The sequence below is a fragment of the Podarcis gaigeae genome (assembly GCF_964106915.1).
Source record: "Podarcis gaigeae genome assembly, chromosome: 1".
NCBI lineage: Eukaryota > Metazoa > Chordata > Lepidosauria > Squamata > Lacertidae > Podarcis > Podarcis gaigeae.
Window position 1 is genome coordinate 76,111,626 of NC_139678.1, and position 24,889 is coordinate 76,136,514.

The window sequence follows — 24,889 nt, forward strand, 5'->3', positions numbered from 1 at the left end:
AGCCAGTCAATGAGAGAAAATACTGTATTAGAACTTGCTCTCATTGTTAACTGTATCTTTCTGCCTTCCTTCTGCATCATACAGCTGTGCTTGCTTGCTCAAGTCACCTATAATCTGCTTTAACCCGTCATCTTTTGTCTGTCGTGCCATTTTTCTCTGCTGTCTTAATACACCATGATCTGGATAATGTGGAATAGTCTGCAATGATTGTTCCAGCTGTACAAAGCCTTTTTCTCTTACGGGGAGCCATTGTCATCTGAGAGCCAGTGTGGCATAGAGCAACAAACTATGACTTAGAGAGTGTGTGTTGGACTCACCCACCCAGCTTTTAAGATCCCTAGGTGTCCAAAAACCAGTTACATTCTCTCAGACAAGCTTACCTCACAGGGTTGTTGTGAGGATAAAATGGGAGGGAGAAGAATTAGGATGCTGCATGAAGGAAGGGTGGAATATAAAAGCTAAAAAAGTCAACATGACCTTTATGTCCTTACCAGCCCTATACAAGGGCAATTTCTATTGTACAATAGTTAATAGAGTTAATGTGAGTTTCTGCTTAAAAAATAATTCTAAAGGGTCTTTCTAATTAGGCTGTTGGTTAAAGAGTGTCCTAGGATAAAAGCTGCAAAATATCAGTGCACATACCATTTTCTATGCTGAGAGTACATGGGTTCTCGAAAATATTTTTGATGTCAGGACAATTGGCCTGTGCTTTCCACGTGTTGGCAAATGCAGCTGAAGTTCCTTCTACTACTCCACTGGCAGCTTTGAAGTCATCTGCTTGGACATTGTTGAAGTTTCCACAGAGACCTGGAACAAAACCATGGGGACTTTAAATAACCAGAACAACAACAATAATTTTATTATTTATACCCCGCCCATCTGGCTGGGTTACAGCACATAAAAAATGGTAAAACATTAGACATTTAAAATTTATCGATACAGGGTTGCCTTCAGATGTCTTCTAAAAGCCAGATAGTTGTTTATTGCCTTGACATCTGATGGGAGGGTGTTCCAGAGGGCGGGCGCCACTACCAAGAAGACCCATTGCCTGGTTCCCAGCAACCTCACTTCTCACAGTGAGGGAACCGCCAGAAGGCCCTCAGAGCTGGACTTTAGTGTCCGGGCTGAACGATGGGGGGTAGAGACGCTCCTTCAGGTATACTGGGCCGAGGCTGTTTAGGGCGTTAAAGATCAGCACCAACACTTTGAATTGTGCTTGGAAATGTACTGGGTCTTTCAAGACCGGTGTTATGTGGTCTCGGTGGCCGCTTCCCAGTCACCAGTCTAGCTGCCGCATTCTAGATTAGTTGTAGTTTCCAGGTCACCTTCAAAGGTAGGCCCACATAGAGTGTGTTGCAGTAGTCCAAGCGGGAGATAACTAGAGCATGCACCACTCTGGTGAAACAGTCCGCGGCAGGTAGGGTCTCAGCCTGCTTTCCAGATGGAGCTGGTAGACTGCTGCCCTGGACACAGAATTGACCTACGCCTCCATGGACAGCTGTGAGTCCAAAATGACTCCCAGGCTGTGCACCTGCTCCTTCAGGGGCACAGTTGCCCCATTCAGGACCAGGGAGTCCCCCATACTCCACAGTACACCTTTCCTGTCAGGATTCAAATTTAAATCCTTGCAATCCTTTATACAGCATCACAGTGATTTCAGTGAACATCTCCTCTATGTCTTGAGACTAATGACTAATTGACTCACTTACCACATGTCTGCTCTTTGTGGGTTGGGTCCAAGCGTACAAATAATTGCATGATGGGCACGAGCTGGATCTGTAACTGGAGGCCCCATTTTGTATCCACAATGATGAAGAAGGATGAGGGCCTGAAGATGGTGACATTGGCTGTCGAAGTGGAATATAATGAGTTTACTAATGGGACCAAACATTTCATCAGGTGTCAACTGATCATTCATATGGCTATGGCATTTGCTACAAGGGGGGACACGAGGGTATGTGCATTTTGCATACTTAACAATGAGGTAACAACTGCTTATGCTTAGCATTTTAACCATTTCCCCTAGTAAATGGCCTTCAAGCATAAGAGAAAAGTCCAAAATCCTAAGAACATCAGAAGAGCCTTGCTGAAGGTATCCCTCATGTTGAGAACAATAATAGAGTAGGAGAGTGAAGAATGATGAATGTCATGTATTATCTCTGAAAGGAGAACTTACATGCTGAGATAGGCAGCTGGGAAAGGATCATATTCACATACACGACCCCAGTAGACTTGATCACAACTACCTGACAGAGGAGAAAGGTAAAGATAATGATGAACAAGTATGGTTAAAAATATCATATGCGCTTGTTTTCCTGTTTCTTTGTGACTTTGGATGACACTGCTCATGCACATAAACTTCCAACAAAATCCACATTGTATTGCATCTGTAGCAGTGAAGCCTCTGACACCAGTTGATTGTGCTGGAAATGAACTGTTCATGAATGCTCCAGCTGCTCAGGAAACAAAGCTGCTAGAATGTCTGGAATAACTTTTATGAGGGAAGGGACAACTGTCAATTGACTGGAATTAAATCCTCACCCAGCTCTCTATGGATCAGAGTAGGTTTGTGGGGCAGTCTGGAGAATGGGAAGAATCACAAGGAGATAAGGAAGCAAAGGGAGGGAGGGAGAAACCGGAAGCAGTTAGTTGAAGGAAGAGAGCACTAGGCCAAGAAACAGTAACCAGAGGAAAGAATAGATATGGGGAAGGAGACTTGAAGAAAGGAGCATTGGAAACAAAGAAGTGGGAAGAGAAGGAAAATGTGCAAGGAATGAAAGGTGAAGGGCTTGAGGTTGTGGGGCAGTGGGCCTGCAATATTATGAAATCTAGACTGTGAAAGGACTTACTGTAACCTAGAGGAGAAATGAGGGCCACACAAGGGGACTGAAGTTCACATTCTGATTGGGACAGGTCAGTTGGTTTATTGTTAGGAGTAGTAATTGAGACTAGGAGATAAAACTGAGCAGTTCTACACATTTTGCATAAGACTGAACATATTTGCTGTTTCACTGTGGGTGGAAGGAGTGCTTCTATAAATCAGTGTGTAATCTCCCTTTTGAGCATATAGTTGGCCTTGTTTTCCATACTTACTGTCTCTCCTCCATCTATGTCGATGGCGATGCCTTTCAGGCAGGTCTCGGTGTCTGTCAGGCCACATTTTCGAATGTCTCCCAGAACAGTGAAGGCCTTACTGTCACAGAGCTGGAAGTGAAGAACACAGAGTGTAGGCAGCATGCAATACTTGGCTTTTTATATAACCATTATCGCATGGCTTTTGAGCTAGCTGGGTTGTTTATTTAAAATAATGACAGCCTGCTTTTCGTTGTCAATATGGGGCAATTTCCCACAATTAAAACAATATAATGTCGTTTTTACAACACGTTGCTAACATGTTTTAAAAAACAAAGTACGATATAAATAAGACTAAAACGTGATAATTTAGCAAGTCAAATATCATGCCAAGTTCCTATGGAAGATTAAGAGCTTGCCTAAACAAGCATACTTTACCTTGTATTTGAAAGGCAAGGAAGATCATAGAATTGACATTTCTCTTAGAAGGGTGTTTCACAGAATAGGAGCCAGTGCTGTAAAAGGTCTATCCCTTGCTCCCATTGATATTTCATTGCAAGGAGCTAGCACATGAATAGGGCATCCTCTCCATTATCTTAATGGGCAAGAGGGCTCATGAGGTAAAAGAGCTCCCAGTGTTTTGCTGGACCAACACCTCCAGATGCTGCTGAACTACAACTCCCATCATCTCTGACTGTCCGGAGGCCACAGGGTCCCCATCCCTGGCTTAGGGCTTTATACAGGAAGTAATCTGAGGAGAGGTGCTGATTTGAAGTGAAAGCTTCTGGACTGGATGTAAACTAAATTAGTCATACTTTAGCCCCATTGAAATTAAGTATTGGCTAAGCTCAAGTCCCATTAATTTAATGGGAACTAAGTCCAACTAGATGGGACGCAGGTGGCGTTGTGGGTAAAACCTCCGTGCCTAGGACTTGCCGATCGCATGGTCAGCGGTTCGAATCCCTGCGGCGGGGTGAGCTCCCGTTGTTCGGTCCCAGCTCCTGCCCACCTAGCAGTTCGAAAGCACCCCCAAGTGCAAGTAGATAAATAGGTACCGCTTTATAGCGGGAAGGTAACGGCGTTTCCGTGTGCTGCGCTGGTGCTGGCTCGCCAGAGCAGCTTCGTCACGCTGGCCACGTGACCCAGAAGTGTCTTCGGACAGCGCTGGCTCCCGGCCTCTTAAGTGAGATGAGCATGCAACCCCAGAGTCAGACACGACTGGCCCGTACGGGCAGGGGTACCTTTACCTTTACCTTTTTTTAAGTCCAACTAGCCAACCTAGCAGTTCAAAAGCACATCAAAGTGCAAGTAGATAAATAGGTACCGCTCCGGCGGGAAGGTAAACGGCGTTTCCGTGCACTGCTCTGGTTCGCCAGAAGCAGCTTAGTCATGCTGGCCACATGACCTGGAAGCTGTACGCTGGCTCCCTCGGCCAATAAAGCGAGATGAGCGTTGCAACCCCAGAGTCGGTCACGACTGGACCTAATGGTCAGGGGTCCCTTTACCTTTACCTTTAAGTCCAACTAGCTTAGTCTCAATCGGTGTTTTGTGAGATGAGCCTTGTCAATGAGGCTGTGTCCTTCAGATGTAGCATACACATAAAATCTATAGGGACTCAGACCCAAGATTTTCCAGGCCCCATTCCATCTCCCCAGCCACTAAAAAACACTCTATGTGCTTGGTTTCCCAGTCTGAGAAATACACTGCAATACTTAAACAGCAGTGAATTAAACTAGCCTTCCGCAACCTAGTACCCTCCAGATGTTTTTGGATTCCAACTCTCATCATCCCAGACCAGGGCCATGCTGGCTGGTGCTGAAGGGGGTTGTTGACCAAAATATCCAGGTTGAGGAAGGTTGAATTGAACAGTTGCATATGAAATCCCCAAAGCATGGCAACTGCAGTTCTTTCCTATGGGACTTTTGCAAAAGGCTGCTGACATCAACGTACTTATTTTATTTTGGACTTTTTGCTGGGGTTTCCTGTGTACAGAAAATTACTGTTGATGTCAATAGCTTAATTAAATCAAACCTTTTTCCTGCAACATTCTAACCAAGCAATTTCGACCCCTGCATGTGGGGATTTCTCCAATGCAAAACCTCACCAAAAGTTAAATATTGCCTTTTGGTTACCTTAGTTAAGACATAGCTACAGTCCCCAAAGACCGAATAGCGTTTCTCATCAAATGTGGAGATGTGGGAGCCTCCTTCAACAGAGCACATTCCGGGGCAGTCAAGGCTGACACAGGCCCACTGGCCTCCAGTACATGTACTGAAGAGAAGAGAGTGGGGTACATCAGGTGACAGTGTACACAAGGAAAACAAAACAAGCAAAAAAGAAAAGTACAATAATTAAAGCTAGGCTATTTTAATACACTTATTTCCCTTTCTTTAAGTGCTGCTGTAGGTTGTGGTCTTTTATTAATGAACAACTTTTCTGTAGGTAATCCAATGTTCCTTGATGAGCTATAGCAATGTTAATAACTGTTTTTGAAAGATGTTGAAACAATAAACAATAAATCATAACCCGTGTATTCCTGAAGGCTTCATATTTCAAAACACACTGCCGAAATTGGGCCCTTTAGTTAATTTTGGAATAGAAATGGATTGATGTCGCATATTTGAACAAAAGCCTCTTTAAACCTTCATCTCCTTCATATACAATATAAATGCATTCAATGGATTGTTGTTTTTTTATTTAAAAAATGGGGTTTCTCCTCCACCTCCTCCTTCACAATGATATTAACCTGCTCCTTTAAAAAAAATCCTCAAATATCTCCTCTTCTTCGTGAATTTTGATGTCAAATATACCTGGAGGGATATCCTAGAAACAGCAGGATATCCTTTGAATATGGATACCTGTACTTGACATTCAGCCATATTAATTCACTCATATTAATCTGATGCCTGTCAGTTGGTGTTTTTTCAGTATTTTGTAGCTTATTTTGTTTCATATCATTTATAGTCTACCTTTCTTCTGTCACGGAACCCAAGGGAGCATCCATGTGGCTCCATGCTGCAGTGTTTTAGCATTTGACGCAACTGATACTAAAGTAGTAAACATCAATACTGAGATTTTTTTTAACACCACAACATTCTACGCTTGAGTCATTATTCCCATCACATTTATTTTCTAGGCAATAGGAATGAGCAGATGTGGGTGTCTTACCATGCAGTGCACTGGGATGCAAAAGAAGCTCCAGGAGAATAAGTGTCTCCATTGTAAGTACAGTGACAGTCCTTCACAGCGATGCAACCAGAGCTGCTTATGTCATCAAACACAGTGCCTAAAAGAATAAGGAGGTAGGTTAGGTATCAGTTTCATTGTTTTTAAGATCTGTGAGGCACATTACACCATTCCACTGACTTTGGTATTGTCATGCCAGACTCCTGATGGCAACCTACCATGTTACCATTTTCCAGTAGCTCGAGAAATTGGCATTGTGGGAGCTGCATTATGTGGGATGTAATCCACTGGGAGCACTTAAGTACAACATTCCTTGTTTTGCTAGAGTGGGCATGCAAGGGAATGTTTGGTTCAGCCAGTCAAAACTTCCTGTCTTCCTGGCCTGGAGCATCCTTCCTTGCATGTGACTAGTAGGTGGGCATGACCTTTCCAGACCTGGTAAAAGGCAAGTCACGCTGCTACCTTCCCCTTTTCGACCTTCCTGTTTGTCCTGTCAGCTTCCTGCATCACCTGGACTGTACTGCTGGCTGCCACAGCAGTTCCCCATGTTATCTCCCATATGAGGTAAACCTGTTTGTACATGTGTGTAACTTTAAGCCTAAAGCCTGCCTTCAGGGATCACACTGTGCTCTGCCTGATCGTGAGTAAAACTACTTTTTGTTACTTATGAATAAGACTGTGGTGTCTTTATTCTTTTAGGAGGGATTCAAAAGGGGTCTTATCAGGAATATTAGAACATATCTCAATCTGGGCAACCCAGATTGAATTGTTTATTGTCTTAAGAAACTCACATGAGTTTGCAACAAGTTTTCTGCTCTGTAAGAAGGGGAATGCACTCTAGCAGAGTGAAGAAACTTGCTAGTGCAAGTTGGGAAGGATATTAATAATCAATATATCCTTTCCTGCCACCCTCAACATTCCCACACATTAAACACCAGTATTAGTAGTAGTAGTAGTAGTAGTAGTGTGTGTGTGTGTGTGTGTGTTCTTGACCAGGTTGCTTTGTTTTAAGAGCATACAAGCTACCATGCTGGATCAGTTCATTGAGCCATCCAACTGAACACCCTGCCCTCATAAAACTTGCCAGTCATTCACTCTCAGCAAAGTTCACAGGGATTTCTTTTTCCCTCTTTCTGCTAATACTAGAACTAAGCATCACCCACTGAAACTGAAAGTTACTCAGAATAGCACCAGCACTCCAGCATGAAATAAATAAATACATGCATTTTTTTAAAAATGAAAAAGAACGATCTTTTTGATTGTATGTATTTCTAGTTTGCCTTTCTGCAAGAGTGTATGACCTTTCCAGCAAGAAGTATTAAAAAATAATTGAAAACATTTTAAAAATAAAATTAAAATATGCAAAGAAGTGTGCATATATTAAATTTTTAATTTGCCTATCCACAAAAGCACTCTATAAAGATATATAGAAAAAACAAGATCCAAAATAAATCCAAAAGTGGGGGGTGGGATTAAGAACCACCCTTAATTTTCATAGCAGAGGATAGCAATCATGACTATCTCATTTAAAATTGTAACTGAGGAAGCTGTTTTCTGTGGAAAGCTATTAATATCCAGAGCCCCTGCTGTCAGCCTAATGTTGTTTGTTGTCTTACCTGGTGGACAAAAGCAGCCATCTGTACAATGATCTTCACAGAGCTGGGACCTTTCCGGATTGGTGCAAGTATTAGAACAGGGGGAGCCACATTCCTGGTGCACCATATTGAAAGGGCATGTCTTGGCTGAAAGGAGACATGAATTAAGAAACATTAGATGACCTGCTATGTAATTTTTGTGTTGGTTGTTTTCTTGAGGTGAAATTGCTTTAAACAAATGGTGTTTTATGTTCTGGTGAGGGTTTTTTTTAAAACAGGAGTATGGAAAACAAGCCCAGTGAGGGGAAAATTAAGAAACTGGGTATATGTATACTAGGCAGAGACAAGAAAGCACACATCTAATACATGAAGAACTGTTGCACCAAACAGGGAAAAATTGTGTCTTCTGCTGCCCCAGAAGACAGGACTAAATCAAATGGGCTTAAGCTACACGGGGTAGACTTCAGTGGAACAGGAGGAGAATCTTTTTTGATGGAAAGTTCTATTCAAGAATGGAATCCATTGCATGGGGTTGGAGAGTTCCCTCTCTCACTAGAGGTCTTTAAGCAGAGGCTGGGTAACCATCTGTTGGGCTTACTGGATTTCTGTATTAAGGAAAGGTTTAGGCTAGACGGCCTACAACAGTGCCCCCCACATTATGATTAATTGAGTCTGACCCAGAGAGGCGGAAGTGCCTTTCAGAGATACTTACCACACAGATCTTCTGTCCTCCATTCCATTGGCAGTCCACCAGCATGGGCACATTGCCGGGAATATTCAGCAAAGGTGTTGCAAATGCAGTAATCAGTGGCAGACTTATCACAGCTGCACAAGTCTTCTACGCAAGCATCAATGTAATCTTGTACTTCAACCAGTGCATTGCAGCCCATGAATGCTTCACCAGTCAATACTGTTTGGCAGACAGTACTCTGGAAGTAGGAAATAGACAGTGTGTGTAATCAATGGGCTTCATAAAGCGCCAGTTAGCTATTGAACTACTACTGATTTTAACCAATGATATTTGTAAGTTAGCATTTTTTTCCAAAGGTTCATTGTCTCAGTGTCTTTTGCACTCCCTGAAGACAAAGCAAAGGGAAAGAAAATATCAGATCTCCCTTAAAAAGAAGGTACAACAAAAAGAATCCTTACAAACTCCTGACTGCAATTGCTTGCAGCTGAAGGGGCAGGATCTTGGCATTCTTCGGTGGGTCCATCCATCTTCTGCATGTTTCCAAACTGCACAGGATTCAGTTTGATGTCTGCAATAAGTATGAATAGCATTATTTTCAAAATGGTCATCCTAAAATTATAGTTAGAGCAGGAGTAGATAGGGTACAGCCAACCCTATTGGTCCAGGGTGGCACAGGCCACATCTTTATTTTCTTTATGCCAGATAAGTTTGGCAGATGGATGTAGAAGCAAGAGCTTGAGCCCATGAGGTGACAGCCAGGTCAACTACTGGAAAGATATATTTTAAAAGTCCCCACCCCTACCCATTTACCTCAAGAAAGCCCAGATTCTTGTCCCATACCTATATATTAACAAATTCCAAGTTGTGATTAATCTAACAGCTATAGTTCCTACTAAGGTCAATGAGGTTAAAGTAAAAACACCCACATCTGTCTGCATCATCTTGTTGGCAATCCCAACCAAGATGCCTTCCTGGCCACATCAAACCAGAAGTTGCTCAAGATCCATGGTGAATTCCCTGCTGGATGGGCTGTTATCCTTTAGGACAGATGGGTTGGTGCATAAGACCAAAAACAGAATGTAGGTCTGCCCTCTTTCAAACTTCCATGAAGGAATCCTACCCATGTCTGCCTTGAAAGATCCTGCATCCCAGACTAACACTATGTAGTGGCATAGGTCAGGGAGACAAGATATAGCCAGGTCAGAAACTTGGAGGAGGATGTTCTCTGCTACATCATTACTCTCCTTGCTTGACACAAACTCAGGAAAGGGCCATAGCTCAGTGCTAGTGCAAGTGTTTTACATAGAGAAGGCCCCATGTTCAATTCCTGGTGTCTCCTGGTAGGACTAGAAGAGACCCATGTCTGAAACCTTAGAGAGCTGACACCAGCCAGCATAGACAGTGCTAAGCTAGATGGACCAATGGTATAAGGCAGCTTCCTATGTTCGTATATTCGAAGTTGGGAGCCCTGTTCCCACATTAAAAAAATATATACTCATGTTTTAAAGATGTAATAGACCATTTACACAATTAGCTACAAAATAGACAGGGGAAACAAAGACTGCAATTTTTGCAAGAGATCACTTCAACAGACGAGCCTTGGTCCTTTTAAAATGCCACACAGCCTTTCACAAGTGTTTGCCAATATAAACATTGCCGTCTTACAAATGAACTTTCAGAAGCAATAACAACAGAACTGCCTGTGTGCGTTGTTGTTGGGGGGGGGTTGTATACTTACTGTTAGAAACAAATTCATTGAAAGTTGAGATTCCATTGAAGTCTCCACAAAGTCCACAAGTCTGATTAGCATATTTCTCATTCAGTTCAAGCTAAAACAAATGGGGGAAGCAAGAGATAAGTATAGTGAAAGCACAGTGTTGAATATGATGAATAAAAATGAGAGCTGATGGCTGGTTTTGCATGAGAGTGGTGAACAACTGATATATAGATGAAGCTTGTAAATTGAGCTTGTAAATATTTACTACCTGACTGAGCTAATTTTGAATGGCTCATTTTGATTACTCTCTATTCTTAGAACAGTTTCCTCTTCTTCCTTGAACCCTTCCCCACATCATCTTCCATGTTTGTCTGACAGGCTCCCCAACCCCCTGGAACAGATTTGAGTGGGGGCATGTGGGGCTGAAGAGAGAAGAGGGAAATGAAAAAAAAAGGAAGCACACTCATCACTTCTGCCTGTAGGAATGTCTGGTTAGTGCAATTCTGCCCCTTCAAGTTTTGATGCAACCCACTGAATTAAGATATTAACATGATGAAACATAATGATCAGACCACCAAAGAAATGATCCAAGAGCTCAAGAGAGCAAAAGGATATATTGAATAATCATTCTGGTTCACAATATCAGGCATGACTTATGAAGTCACTCATGAGTAAAATAAAACAAAAACAAAAAACAACCCTTTTTTAAAAATCTCAAGAGTTGTAGCTATCTTTACATTTCACTTTTAAAATAGTCTGAATTTAAGTGCTGGATTGTGCTTGTGCTTTTATATTCTAAAGCGTGTGGCTCAAGACCTTTCTCTAAAAGATATGCACTCAGGAATGCTGATTACATGAGAAAAGTGATTAATTTTTAGCAACAGCTTTCATCTTGTTTCCCCCCTCTTTACTAAGAAGAAGGTAATCTTGCATTAGGTAATCTTCAATGCCGAATACAGGCAAATTTGTTTTTTCCTAATTTCAAAACGAAATGGAGGGCATCACATCTAAACTGCAAATACTTTTAATCACCACTTACTTGCTAACAAACACAAGATAAATAGTGTCATGGTTGTTCGTTACAAAACAGCATATTGAGCATTCATATTCTTACCAGAAGGCCATCCTCTTGGTTCCACATGATCACCAAGCCTAGCTTGGAAACAATTTTCAGGTAACCTGAGACTGTCTCCATCAAGATTCCCAAGTGGCTGTAGGGCAGCTGGACACTGTGGATAAAGCAAATTGCAACTGAAGGTGGCAAATAGAAAGCCTCTCGTTGACAAAAACATAATTCATCTTTTTAAGAACATTCATGGCATCCCTTCAATATAAACAGACACATGGTTGAAGCATATGAAACTACCCCATTCTTATATGACTTGAAGACTGATGTGGCCCAGGTCTAACCATGACTATTCTCATGCAAAGACACTTTTCTCTTAACACTTTCACTTATAAATCAGCCTTATTCCAGCACTTTAGGTGCCTGATGATAGGATTATGGCTCTCTGAAAACACTGGAGCCTGTGAACTACAACTACAACCAATAAAAGCTGTGGCATTTATAACCCACCTTGGACTATGCATAGCTGTTTGCTCCTGTACCACACAGCCACTCTGTGTTGTTGGCCCCAATAGCATTAATAAGGTCGTTAGTAAAGTAACTGAACTTACTGTTCTGCATTGACAGTAATGGAGTGTGGGGTCAGTTCAATGGCTGCTCCATCAATTTTTATGATGATATGGCTGATAATGGCAGCATTCTCAACCACAGAGCGCCTTATTTGGATGTTGAAGTCTTCATAATCAGATTTGCAGTGGGAGGAAAAGACGTAGTTGCAGGTGCCAGGGAAATGGTAGATGTCCCCATCAAAGGTCTTGAAATGGAAGTTGCCCCATGTGCTACACACTCTCCCATTGTGAGCAGAGTTTCCGGCTGTGGATTCAAAATAATCTGTAAGGTTCTACCCAAATCCTTTGCTCACCCACCCACCCACCCACCCACCTATCCATTCATCCAAGAATCATCCTCAGTTTATCTTCAAAATCTACATTTCTATAAAATATGGCCACATGATATTCTTTTATTTGCTCTTGATCTGTTGTTTGACCTTGAAGGGAAGCCCATGGGTTGTTTCCCTTTCCTTTGTTTCTTCCTAGTCCATTTCTAACCGATAGGATACTAAGGTTCAGTTTTGCAATCTTCCTTTCTGGAATACAGCTGCTAAAGAGCCTTTGAAGTGAATGGAATGGAACTTGGATCAGTGGGAGGAATCCAACTTCTTGCTAATGGAATAGTTCCATCAAGGAAAGCATTTCAGCTTGCCATATGGAATAACCCCCCTCCCTTCCACCCCACCTCCCCAACCCCAATCTGGGCACTCTCCCAACTCGCCAGAGCCAATGGTGGTGGGGGAGGACACAGGGGAGATGGGGAAGAGGAGCGGGGGAAGAGCCCCATTGCACAAGTGGAAGTCCTTGCATAGGGCTGCCACTGATAGGACTCATTTGTTGAAGTTCACCCAGTGGGTGGAAGATTATTGTCTAAAACACAAGAATGTGGTTTGTGGTTTACTTACCTTTCACAGCCAGAGTTGTTCTCATGGGAGGGATGATGGTCACAGGAGGACTACGAGATGGTTTGACAAAAGCTGATGGAAATAAATATGATTACAGCTTGTACCAGCATTTCCATAATGAAATAATAGAGAGATATCTCCAAACCCATTTGATGAATAAAGCTCTAATGCAGCTTCTCCCTGCCTGGCGCTCTCCAGACCTTCTGAACTACAACTTCCACAATCTCTTACTGTTGGCCTTGATGACTGGGGCAATGAGAGTTCAACTATGATTCTCAATCCCCCCCCCCTTCCTATTCTGGATAGTGTGGCTTTTAAATGCAAATTCTAGTGAGCTATTAAAGGATTCTAAGGTAGAGGCCAAGTGGCTGGTGATGAAATCCTGAGATTTGTCATACTGATAGCCCAATTCTGTGCATATTTACCTGAAAGTGATTCCCCAGTGAGTTTACTGAGATTTCTTCTCAAGTAAGTAGGCACAAAATTTCTGCTTAAATTTTTTTCTTAACTAAGTGTTCAGATATGCACATGAGGAAAGTATTGGTGTCACACTACCTACCGCTTTCTGCAGAAATAAAATGTCAAAAGTGTTCTGTCAGAATTGGCACCAAATACAACTTGTCAAAATAACCAAAATGGTGGCAACTTTACTCATGTAATGAGGCTTTTCTCATGTGGAGCATACGGTAACTTGAATATGATACCAGCCTCTTCCAGGTAAAACTAGTCACATTGAAAGTTAATTGCTTTCCCTTTGCTTTGTGAAAGGGCATCACATACACTGCAAGCAACGTGAGAGGGATTAAATCCTTTCACTGTGTTTGGCTCAAACAAAATGTGATTATGTTTTATGGAATATCTTGTTTCTGAACTTGCATACAAAGAGATTTGCACTGAATATATCTAGGCATAACAAACAGCAGCATCTATAACAGCATGGTCTTGGTCTGGATTACATGTAACATGAAGCCATCATATGTTGAATCAGAGTTGTTTGTTTGAATATTCAAAGCTGTAGTCAAACAGATTAAGCATCGTTTAATGGCACACCATGGTTTGTTGTTGGCTTTTCAGTCATAGCTTATTTTAACAAAGGTTTGTCATTTTGTCCAAACCCAGCAGCCTTGCTGCTTTACCTTGGTTCATTTGGCCATCCTGCCTGAGACAATTGCCAAGTTACAGAGGCAGAAGGCTAGAAACAAAACATACTTTGGGAAAATAAACTGTGGCTTGCTTACTTGTCTATAAGATGATATGTTGTGGTTTGTTAACCTAGCCATGGTTTAAACAAACTATGGTTTAACTGTGTGTGTAATTATAGCCGTTCTGTGTTGCTACACTGAAGTAGCAGTTCATTAAACCTGGTGTGAGAGGAAAGGATATCAGCATTTGAGGGTTTCCCACAGGCATCTGGGTGGCCACTGTGAGAAGAGGATGCTGGACTAGATGGGCCATTGACCTGATCCAGTAGGTTCTCCTTGTCTTAGCCTCTTTTATCATTTCTGAAATCTCATTATGGGCTAGCCATGATGCAGGAATTACTTCCAGATATTCCCACACCAATGCTTGCCCCTTTGCAGTAAAAACATAGATTCTGTTCAACACAAGGGCTATTGCAACATACAAGAAGAGAGGAGGTTTCCTTCCTTCCTACTAGGATTCACCAACATTTGTAGTTTATGTGAGACTGAGGTACCAGTCATATGCAGTTTTTTATGTAAGAATTTCTACAGTTTGAAACATACAGCTTTCTACAGTTCCCCCAGAAAGTCCCTCTTTTCTGTGTTGTTGTTTTTTTGCAAAAAATATAAAAGATAATGAGATGCAGAAAAGTTATAAAAAATTACTTAGTGCAAGACTTAGCCTGCCTTTAAAAGCAATACAAAACTAGCTCCGTGTATCTTGGATGATTCAAAATGTGAATAATTTTGATCTTTTACAGCTCCCGCCATAAATAGAATACAGAATATGAAATGAATACCATAGTTTATTTTAAGAACCACTTTGGTTATCATTTGCATAACTTGTGTCAAAGAAATTTACCTAAGAATTCTTTAATTCTATTTAACTGGGCAATATCCAAAGTTAGTCATACTCAGAGATGACTCATCGAAATCAATTGATGTAAGTAATTAAGTCCATAAATTTCAGAGGTTCTACCCTGATTTCGTTGGCTATTCCCCATAGTTTGTAGATTGCACAGAGTGTGAAACCCAATTAATATTAGGTTAAGGCAAAGCAAGAGATAATCACCTATTTCTCAGAACAGATAAATTTGATTGTAAATTGCACAAAGTGATAAAAGCCAGTGTTCAACAGCACATTTAACTCTTCCATTGAATTTAAAGGGGCTTTGTATTGTTTTTAACACTCGATTGGAAGCCGCCCAAAGTGGCTGGGGAGACTCAGCCAGATAGGCGGGGTATTATTATTATTATTATTATTATTATTATTATTATTATTATTACACAATCTAACATTCTTAGGCATTTCCAAAATGATAAAATTACTACATGGATATGCTGGACCTGTCCCAGTTGGGAGTGATGCAGTTTAGAACTTCTAAGCACAAAGGGATGTATTTAAATGTCCCACTATCATGGGTGTACCACATGGGTGTACACCCATGCTCACACGTAATATATTTGTGTGCTGCGCAAACACCTATGCAATGCAAACATAGTTCTAGATTAGATACCTGCCTCGCATGAGGGTGTTTGCTTGCTCTTTGACTGATGGAAATTAGCATAATCTCAAGATAAACAAAACTTTATCCACTGTACACTATCTAAGAATCAAGCCTTAACACCCTACATGTTCCCAAAGATAACAAATTAATAGCTTGAGGAGCTCAGTTTTCATTTTCAGAGCAAAGAGGAACAGGTGCAACTTAGAGGGGCGTGCAATCAATCACTTTGTGAGCTAAAGCAGAAAACCTTTAGCTTCAGTATTGCCTCATCTTCAGTATTGCCTACTAAGAGGCTGGGATGCAAAACCATGTAGGAATTTAAAGCAGAGACCAAGAAAATGGGAAAGACAGAAATAATTATGGCTTGGCAACTGGCATTGCAAGCGTATCTGGCTAGCGCTGGAGTCCAAATGAAGTTAGAAACACCTACGGTCATCATGTGTCGGCTGCACAGATGGATAGTCGTAATTTGACTGCTGCTGCTGTTGATCATACTGCTGGTCTTCATACTGGGATTGCTGGTCTTCATACTGGGATTGCTCAACCTGGGTGTTGACTGTGGCAACAGTTAAAACAGTGAGAAAGGGTCTGCAACAATTCTGCTAACTAGCAAAAGGCAAAGGCACAGGATTTGACCAAACTTTAATTCATTTCTTCATTAAAAATATTTTTGCCTGGCCCATCAACTTAACAGCTAACAAGCAAAACTACATACAAAACATCATAGGTGGGGGAACTGGCATCAGCTCAAAATACAATTTTCAAATCATCAACCAGTCTCCTAAAGCCATTCCCTTCCTCTTTCAAAAGCCCAGCTAAACAAAGTTGCTTTTTGCATGCTATCTGAAACCAAGAATGGAAGAGACTATGTGAAATTCTCAGGAAAGGGCACTCTGAAGTCTAAGCATCAGTATTTTAAAAGACCTGTCCTATGCTTCAGACCATGGAGGCATATTGTGCATGGTTGTCTTAGCACACAGGCAGGCTCACTTACAAGTAGGCAGACCCACAAATTTGATCTCATGCTAGAAAAATGAATTTCAATACAGACAAATGTCAGGTTCTACACTTAGGCAGGAAGAACCAGCTGCACAAATTTAAGATGGGGGACACCTAGCTTGCCAGTAGTACAGGTGAAAAGGATCTAGGGGTCTTAGTAGACCACAAGCTTAGCATGAGTCAACAGTGTGATGCAGCAGTAAAACAAAGAAAAGAAAAAGACCAATGCTATTCTAGGTTGCATCAACACAAGTATAGTGTCCTGAACAAGAGAAGTAATTGTACTGTTCTGTTCCACCTTGGTCAGACCACACCTGGAGTCTTGTGTCCAGTTCTGGGCATCACAATTTAAGAAAGATATTGACAACCTGAAAGCTATGCAGAGGAGGGCAACCAAGATTAGCAAGGGCCTGGAAACAAAGCCTGATGAGAAATGGTTGAGGAAATTGGGTATGTTTAGCTTGGGAATGAGCAGGCTGAGAGGAAGGATAATAGCCTTCTTCAAGTATCTAAAGGGCTGTCACATGGAAGATGGACCAAGCTTGTTTTCGCCTGCTCTGGAAAGTAGGACCTGAACCAATGGCTTCAAGTTACAAGAAAGGAGATTCTGGCTAAACATCAGTAAGAACTTTCTGATAGTAAGAGCTATTCAACAGAGGAACAGACTCCCTCATAAAGTTGTGGATTCTTCTTCATGGGAGGTTTTTAGGCAGAGTCTATGATTCTACGATTATCTGTGGCTTTCCCATTTGTAAAGCATCAGATGCTTTCACTTGTTAGAGAGTTCACTCCACTGGACAAAGCATGTGCTTTACCACTGAGCTCTGACCCTTCCCAGCAGAAGCAGAGTATCAAGGCAGCAGACCTTTCCCCCTCTCCCCCTCACACCACACAACTGATACTCTATTCAGATTTGTACTGCATGAACATGGAGGTTCCACTTAATTATTATGGTTAACAACCTGCCCTCCCTGACTGGTTTTCTGCTCTTCTTTCAAAGTCACCTAAGAGATGCCTTCATCTTGCAGCATCAAATTCCATAAATGTGTGTAAAGTGATGAAGGACTTTCTCTTATCTATCCTGAATCAAGTGCTAATCAGTTTCGTTGGGTAACTCCCTGTTCTGGCATGAGAGAGGGAGAAAATACCTCTCTGTGTCCACTTTCTCAACACAATCCTTGCTTTTGTCAATCTCTAGAATTCACCCCTTAGTTACCTTTCTTTTCTGAAGAAAAAAGCCCCCTTCTTTTCTGAGCTCACGTTTCCTGAGTGGGAAACTGCTCCAACCCATTAATCCCTTGAACTGACCTTGCCCAGTTATTGAGATAAGGTGGCCAGAACTGTGCAGAATTCACGTTCACCCACACTTCCCCTTGTCCCATGCCTAGAAAGCATGAGTCTCAGGAGTTTTCCACTTGCCAGACTGCTTTCCCTAGGAAAACCTGCCCTTTTCCACTGAAACAGCAATCATCAATTCATGGAAAATCCAGTTGACATTTGCTGTGATTCAGTTGTAAGGAGCGAGTTTCCCCGGAGGAAAGTGGTGGGACAAGATAAGTGTGGATAGGTCCTTCCAAATGCAAGTACACCACAGACTTATATAAAGACACTGGTGTGGATCAAGAGACTTAGTGGAGCAGACCCACTGAATGTGGCTTATATTGTTCCAGAGGAACTTTACCTCATTGATTTGAAAGAATAAAGCATGATTAACTTAGTCTGGATCTAACCCATTATGACACATTGCCTATTCTATTTGCAATCCCTTTCATAACAAAACCCTAAGGGAGATTTTGCCCTTCAACTGCTGCAGCATCCCAAGTTGACATTTTAACTGAGCTTTGCATCTATCGCCACCCTAAGCCAGGTGATAATTTTGATAGGAGTTGGATTGGTCATTAGACCTTTGAAAATCCTGTCAATTGACTGAACACCAAAACCTATTTGCACAATTTTTTGCCACAGTGTAGCTTCTTGTTGTTGGTATGCAAAATCATACCAAAACATGAACCAGTTGAATCAGTCTTGGGCAGCTTCCTCTTCTAGACCACCCACCTTTAACCCCCCCCCCCCAAAAAACCCCCCAACAAACTTTCCCTTACTTGCATACAAATCATGTGCAATTCTCCCTGAAACAGCTGTCCTGAATTCTATGCTATTTCTTCAGTATAAATGGGTAGGAGATCTTAAATAAGGCAGATTTGTAATGATAGTGATGTAGTTCATTCCATGTAGCCTACAACAGCTGTCCTGTGGTGAAGTATTCACTGTATTTACTGATGCCCACATAGAAGATTGTAGCTGTAAGTGGAAACCATCCTGTTTCAATACACATTTGCAATTGAAGGGGAAGAGAGAGAAGTCATTAACTCAAGAACACTCTCTGTGGATGCACTGCTGAGGAAATAACTGGCTCTGGGCTTGGCTGGTTTAGTTTTCAAATAGCTATGTATTGTGCTATTTTCAGAACCTAGAGTTTGCATCCATTTTTGCTCTAGGCTCAGAAAGAAAATGTGAATGGAACTGGTTGACTCTTGAAATTGTTCTCTATCGAAGATGCTGATAGAAGGAAAGAAGCTTTCAAACCTGTGTTTCCCTTAAAAGTATTGTCTCGTTTTCGCAGAGCATTTTAGTTCCATGGATCACAATGGTATGTCCCTTATTTCAGAATACTTTGATTCCATGGAAGGCTACTGAAAAATACTCCACCGGCACAAAGTCCTATTCTAGTACCCCTTTCTGTATGGCTGCACTCAAATATAACTGGATTTAAACTGGAACTCAGTTCATCAAAGTCAGCAAGAGTTTTGCTACTGACTTGCTTAATGATGCAGTGATATGGTTTTACAAATAATATATACAATTCTCTCTTTGCCTTATTAACCTGCCAGGTTTGCTCCTTTCGACAATCACATTTTACAAACCTCATTCGTACTAGTAAAAATCAATCAATCAGTGTCTGAGCATAAAAGATGAAACCAATTTTTAATGGCTTTTATACTGAGGCTGATCTACTTACTGATCATGGCCTATTGATCTACCAAACGACTGCCTCGGGGCACTGGGGCAGTGAATTTTATATCCCTGAAACCTGAGCATATTGTCTTTAGAATGGTGATAGGAAAATACAGGGCAAATATGTTTAAAGTCCTGATTAGATTTAATGAGGCAAAGCAAACAAAATCACTGTAAAGTCCTTCGGACCATGGAGAAAGCAGGCACTAGCTGTTGCCCAGGGAATGAAGTTCTGTTAAAATTTCCTACCTTTTTGGCATGTTAAGGCGATCACTAGCATTGGTATCCATAGTGGTATCCTTGCCCCCCTGCCTGTCCCCATCTTGGCTGGGATTCGGCAACAGGTACCGAACGACAGGCTTCTGAGGAGGCACCTGTCTTTTGATGACTCTTATATAGCAGGAGTGTGGACTTTGGCTCAGTTCCCAGATTGTTTCACAAGTTTCCTAAGAGGTGGGGCTTCAGAGATTTTTAGCAGGTGCATAGGTAAATAGATGATGCTTTTTTTTTACTCTGTCAGGGGCTGGCCAAGTGTATTTGCATCTGGGGAGGAGTATTAATTTTAAGGGACTTTTTTTTTCCTGTGAAGGAACTCAGGAGGAACAAGCAGTGGAGAACATCCTTCCCTTGAGGCTAATTTTCATTAAAACATTTTTGGAAGACCTGTAAAACAAATGTAATTTTGGAATCCTTAGAGGAAAGTGGTTGACTTACAATGTGTGTGTGTGAAAAAATTGTTCTAGGACATATCTCATGATTGCGGCTCGCATAATTTCAGAAGAGGTTTTGTGTTGACTGCTGTGTTTGCTGGGAATGGCGTGATAACTCAAAATTACATGAAGATTAGCAGCCCGAAACTTATTTATTTATTTGCACAATTTTTGGACTACCCTTTCCATCTAGTCAGGAGTGAGTGCTAAAACTAACATTCATTGAAATAGATCATATTAAATAAAAATAAAAACAGAATAAAAATCAAAGCCAGGGCTGGCCCAGGACATTTTGCCGCTCCAGCCCAAACTGAAAATGCTGAATCCACCTCTTACTCCACAGCCACCATTATTCCAAGGGAATAAAAGGAGCCAGAGAAAAGCAGGTGGTAGGTGGGTGGACAGTGGGTGAGTGGTGGTGGATGCATGGTGGCAGCACCCATCCCAGCTGTCTGGAACCTGCCACCCTGAGGTGATGGCCTCAACACACCTCATAGCCCTGATTTAGCCCTGATCAAACTGCTTCATAGCAATAGCCAGACAACATAGGCCATACTGAAAACCAGTAGAGATTAATGAATGGCATTGTCTTTTTAAAAGAAGTATTGAGTTTATGGTAAAACATTATTTGGGAAAATGCCCATTTCAAGCTCCACAAGTTGAAGGGTAACTGTCTGCAGTAGGGAGCCCCCTGGACTCATGATTTAGATGTAGAACCCTCATTATATGCACCTCAATTGCGTATCTCAAGTATATGGGTGGGTACACATTTAGGAAGGCCTTTGCAAATGGAAGATGTGACAACTCCTCAGTCCTTCATGTTTAAACATTCACATTCCCTCAGTTTGTGTGTTATTCTGCCCAGTAACCCCTGGCAGATCAGATCTTTGCTATTGCCGAACAGGTAGTATAACTTCCCATAAATATTTAGATATACTGTATATCTATCCATATGGTATACATAGAAATGAAAAGGGTCTCACTCACCATTTTTTCCACATAAAAGTTTATGAGCCTGTTTCCCACGTTGCACAGCAGAAATATTTTACCAGCTCTGTAGCTTTACAGGAATTTATTTTAAGAAGGTACCATTGTATTCAGAACAATGTAAATGCTAGACAGTAAGCATTTTTGTAAGCAGGCCAGTGGTTTTATTTAAAGAACTATTACCTCTACCTGCTAGGCTCTTCGATACATGGCATCTCTTGTTGAACAAAAATGAGCGCTTAATTCAACAGATCTAGCCCTGTAAGTCATGTTCTTGCTGAAGGGGATTTGTTTAGGCTTGGCAAATTTGTTTGAGCTGGGAGAGGGTGGTGAGACCTTTACAAGGTGACAGAGAATGTAATGTTTCCCTTGTACATCAATCGGCAGTATAATAAATTTGCACTGTACATAAGAATAGCTCAGCAGAGACCATCAATCACCTTTTGCTTCATGAATCAAAATTCTGGGAAAAACCTATTGGCTGGATTAGGGTTACAAGAGACAGAAAGAATGAAGCCCAAACAAATGTGGACCATGTCACAAATTACTCAATAAATTGGATTGTCAACTAGACTCCAAATTACTGGAAGGAAGGGCAACTAAAGTGTGGCTTTGTTGCTGGTAAATGCCTGCCCCTCCATCTATTATGTTATATAATCTGCTTCTACGGTTTCCGTGGCCCATAACAACCCAAAGAATGCCACACATAGGGATGGGATCGGGCATTCTCTGCACAGTGGCATAAGAACCTTTGAGCATGAAGAGTCGGGTTCTGCTGGCAGTATTCCATAATCTTTGGTGGATTCAGCCCGCAGCCCATGGAGGAAACTTGCATTGACAAGTTAATTGGTAATTAAATCAACGGCAACTTTAGACTGGCTAAATGTAAGCCATTCTTAAAACAGATGCACAAAAATAACTCAGGTGGAAGATGTTTCCATAGTGCTTGCAAATGATTCCGATAATGACTTCTCTCTCACTTCCTGCTTCCCCATACTTTTTACTTCAACTCAACACATCTCTGACCTCCTCAGTTGCTGAAATGCATTCAGGAAACCAGTTGACTGAAGGATTTTAAATATAGCAGGCTGCTCAAGGCATCTCCCATTAATGTTTGTGAGGGAGGAATAAATGTCAAGGTTGGCAATGGGGAAGACGCTACAAGAAACAAAAGCACTCAATAGTGCTGAGCATTTTGGTCAGCAGAAAGCACTGTGGCTCTGAGCAAGACAAACCAAGCAGCCATTGTTCGTTTTATGGCCATTGTTGTTGTTTGCTAAAAAGAAATAATATGAATAAGCCAAGCACAACATGAACAAGAATCCAAAAACAACCAGAAAGTATCATCCACATATACGCTGTCTATTGAAGTTAGACAGGCCTCAACATTATACACATTTCATCAGATGCTAAAAACTCCTGTCTCTGTTCCCTAGAAGAATGGGTTGACTCACAGATTTCTTTGGGGGAACTGTGTTTAATTTGCATTATTTGTTCTGTTTGTATTGTTTTATACTGATACCATATTTGCTCAAGTTTCGTGGTCTAAACCACTAAAAAACGACAAGTCCAGTCCTTAGGAGTTTGCATAGACCTGAGGCCAACGGATACAAGCCAGTGGTTTCACACACTGAACGGAAATATTAGCAGAGCATCAGCTGATATAATTTATCATTTCTACATGAGTGCCCCAGCAGCTCAGTAGTTCAGTGGTAGAGCATCTGCTGTGCATGCAGAAGTTCCCTCTTAGGTTCAGTCCCCAACACCTCCAATTAAGACTGGGAGAGACCCCCATCTGAAACCCTGAGTTGCTGGTCAGTGCTGGTAACACTGAGCTAGATAGAATATGGTCTGACTTGGTATAAGGCAGCTTCTTGTGTTTCTGTGCGCAACCATTCTGGATTGTAATCATTATGTACATCCTCTTGGAACAACAGTAAAGTTTAGAAATGCTAACTGATACATCATTATATCTCCTCCAATTCTTCATGACTTGGATCATATACAAACTGAAATTCAACCTTAAGATTTTTCTTCTTGCCTTTGCAAAGCAAGATGCACCTTGTACCTGGGATAATTTATATGAGTTGTGTATTCAATGAAATAGAATTATATTGTTCAAAGAAATAATTAAGGAGAAGCTGTAATTAATGTAGCCTTTATTACTTTCAAAGCAACTCGCAAATCCAGCAACCAACTCATTTGAGAACCAAACAGCATCTACAAAGTAAAACGCAAAGTAGGGTGAGATTGAAATCAATGGGGCTTAACCCCATATAAGTAGGATTAGGACTGCATCCTTACTCAGTGCTAGGCCAACACTGCATTTACATAGGAATCTGCCTTATAATGAGTCCAACAAGTGCAGAGACAATGATCTGCCCACCTCGCTCTTGTCTGAATCAGCCCATCTAGGTGTGTTGTTTACAATGACTGGCAATGGCTTTCCTGGGTTTCAGGCAAGGGCCCGAGTTTTGATCATATGGATTTGCTGCTGGGATTCAATGTAACATCGTCAACCTATGACTTTCTTTAATATTTCACATGTGTCCATATCACAGGAAATCTGATTATCAGAAATCTGCAGAATGAGTGACTGTTTATAGGTGTAGATTGTCATTGTCATGGGAGAGGGATTCTGAGGAATGAAAGAAAGAGGAAGAAATGTGATTGTTCAACCACTTTGCAATGTCTTAATTATGCAATGAAAGCATATAGTTCTTAGTAGCTAAATAAACTGGCAGAGAAATAATATTTTAATATTGGACAGTAAAAATACTGAAATAACTGGTCTCTATTTGCCATAGGATGGGCATCCTTTTTTTTTTAACTTTCATACCCCTTTTCCTGGCCATATAGCTTAACATTATCCACTGTGTGATTCAGCACAATTGTGCCATAAGCTTCTCCTACAAAGGCAAATGCTACTGACATGTTTCATGGTAAGGATCCACTTGGTTGAATCCTAAAATCCATGAGGAAAGCACCTCCATCAATTCCTGTTCTTCACTCCCAACAATCTCTTGAGACCCCCTCCAAAAATCTGTTCTGGAAGGTGTGGGAGACTTTTTGGAACATCATGGCAGATGAAGCGAGAAGAATTGGCAACAACAACAAAAAATCTATCCAATTTCCTTAGTGGTTGGCTCTGATGGATTACAGTCACCTCTATGAACAGAAGGGCTCCTTCAATTTGTGGGGAAACTATGGTGGATCTAAGCCACTATATCAGTGATAAGGAACTTACAGCCCTGCAGTTGCTGCTAGACTGCAACTCCCATCATGTCTGCCCCTTGCCCAGTCTGACTGGCTGAGGTTGATAGGAGTCAAGATGTTGATAGTTCAACAAAGACGTGGATAGGCACCACTTCCTCCCCTCCCCCTTGTAGTAAATGGTGCCCCTGTGTTATCTGTCAGAGCTTAACTATATAATTCAGGCTCTTTCCAGGTGCTAATTGTTTTAATTAACTGGGGGTTATAGAGCTTAATTGGTTTCATCAACAAGGTTCTTAGAGCTTAATTGGTTTCATTAACAAGATTTTATAGAGTTCTGTGACAGGGCTCTTACACAGTTTTGCTGCAAGATTTCTTCCAGACCAAAAGAAGAGTTGAAGGAAGGTGTCTAGAGGTGAGGTTGTCATTAAGG

General features: G+C 41.4%; 1 protein-coding gene across 1 annotated transcript in view; it reads right to left on the bottom strand.

Annotated features, from left to right (window-relative positions):
- MUC5AC (mucin 5AC, oligomeric mucus/gel-forming) overlaps window positions 1–19,954 on the bottom strand; it is a 59,918-nt gene extending 39,964 nt beyond the window's left edge. The window contains exons 1-15 of the mRNA XM_083717967.1: window positions 19,796–19,954; window positions 15,963–16,088; window positions 12,844–12,915; window positions 11,939–12,200; window positions 11,376–11,490; window positions 10,283–10,373; window positions 9,003–9,112; window positions 8,566–8,782; window positions 7,875–8,000; window positions 6,241–6,358; window positions 5,205–5,343; window positions 3,094–3,204; window positions 2,177–2,246; window positions 1,710–1,847; window positions 643–807 (exon numbers count right to left, since the gene is read on the bottom strand). Coding sequence (XP_083574093.1) covers window positions 643–807; window positions 1,710–1,847; window positions 2,177–2,246; window positions 3,094–3,204; window positions 5,205–5,343; window positions 6,241–6,358; window positions 7,875–8,000; window positions 8,566–8,782; window positions 9,003–9,112; window positions 10,283–10,373; window positions 11,376–11,490; window positions 11,939–12,200; window positions 12,844–12,915; window positions 15,963–16,088; window positions 19,796–19,868 — 1,933 coding nt within the window. The 5' untranslated portion in view covers window positions 19,869–19,954. The remainder of the gene's footprint in view (window positions 1–642; window positions 808–1,709; window positions 1,848–2,176; window positions 2,247–3,093; window positions 3,205–5,204; window positions 5,344–6,240; window positions 6,359–7,874; window positions 8,001–8,565; window positions 8,783–9,002; window positions 9,113–10,282; window positions 10,374–11,375; window positions 11,491–11,938; window positions 12,201–12,843; window positions 12,916–15,962; window positions 16,089–19,795) is intronic.
- Window positions 19,955–24,889: the final 4,935 nt, after the last annotated feature.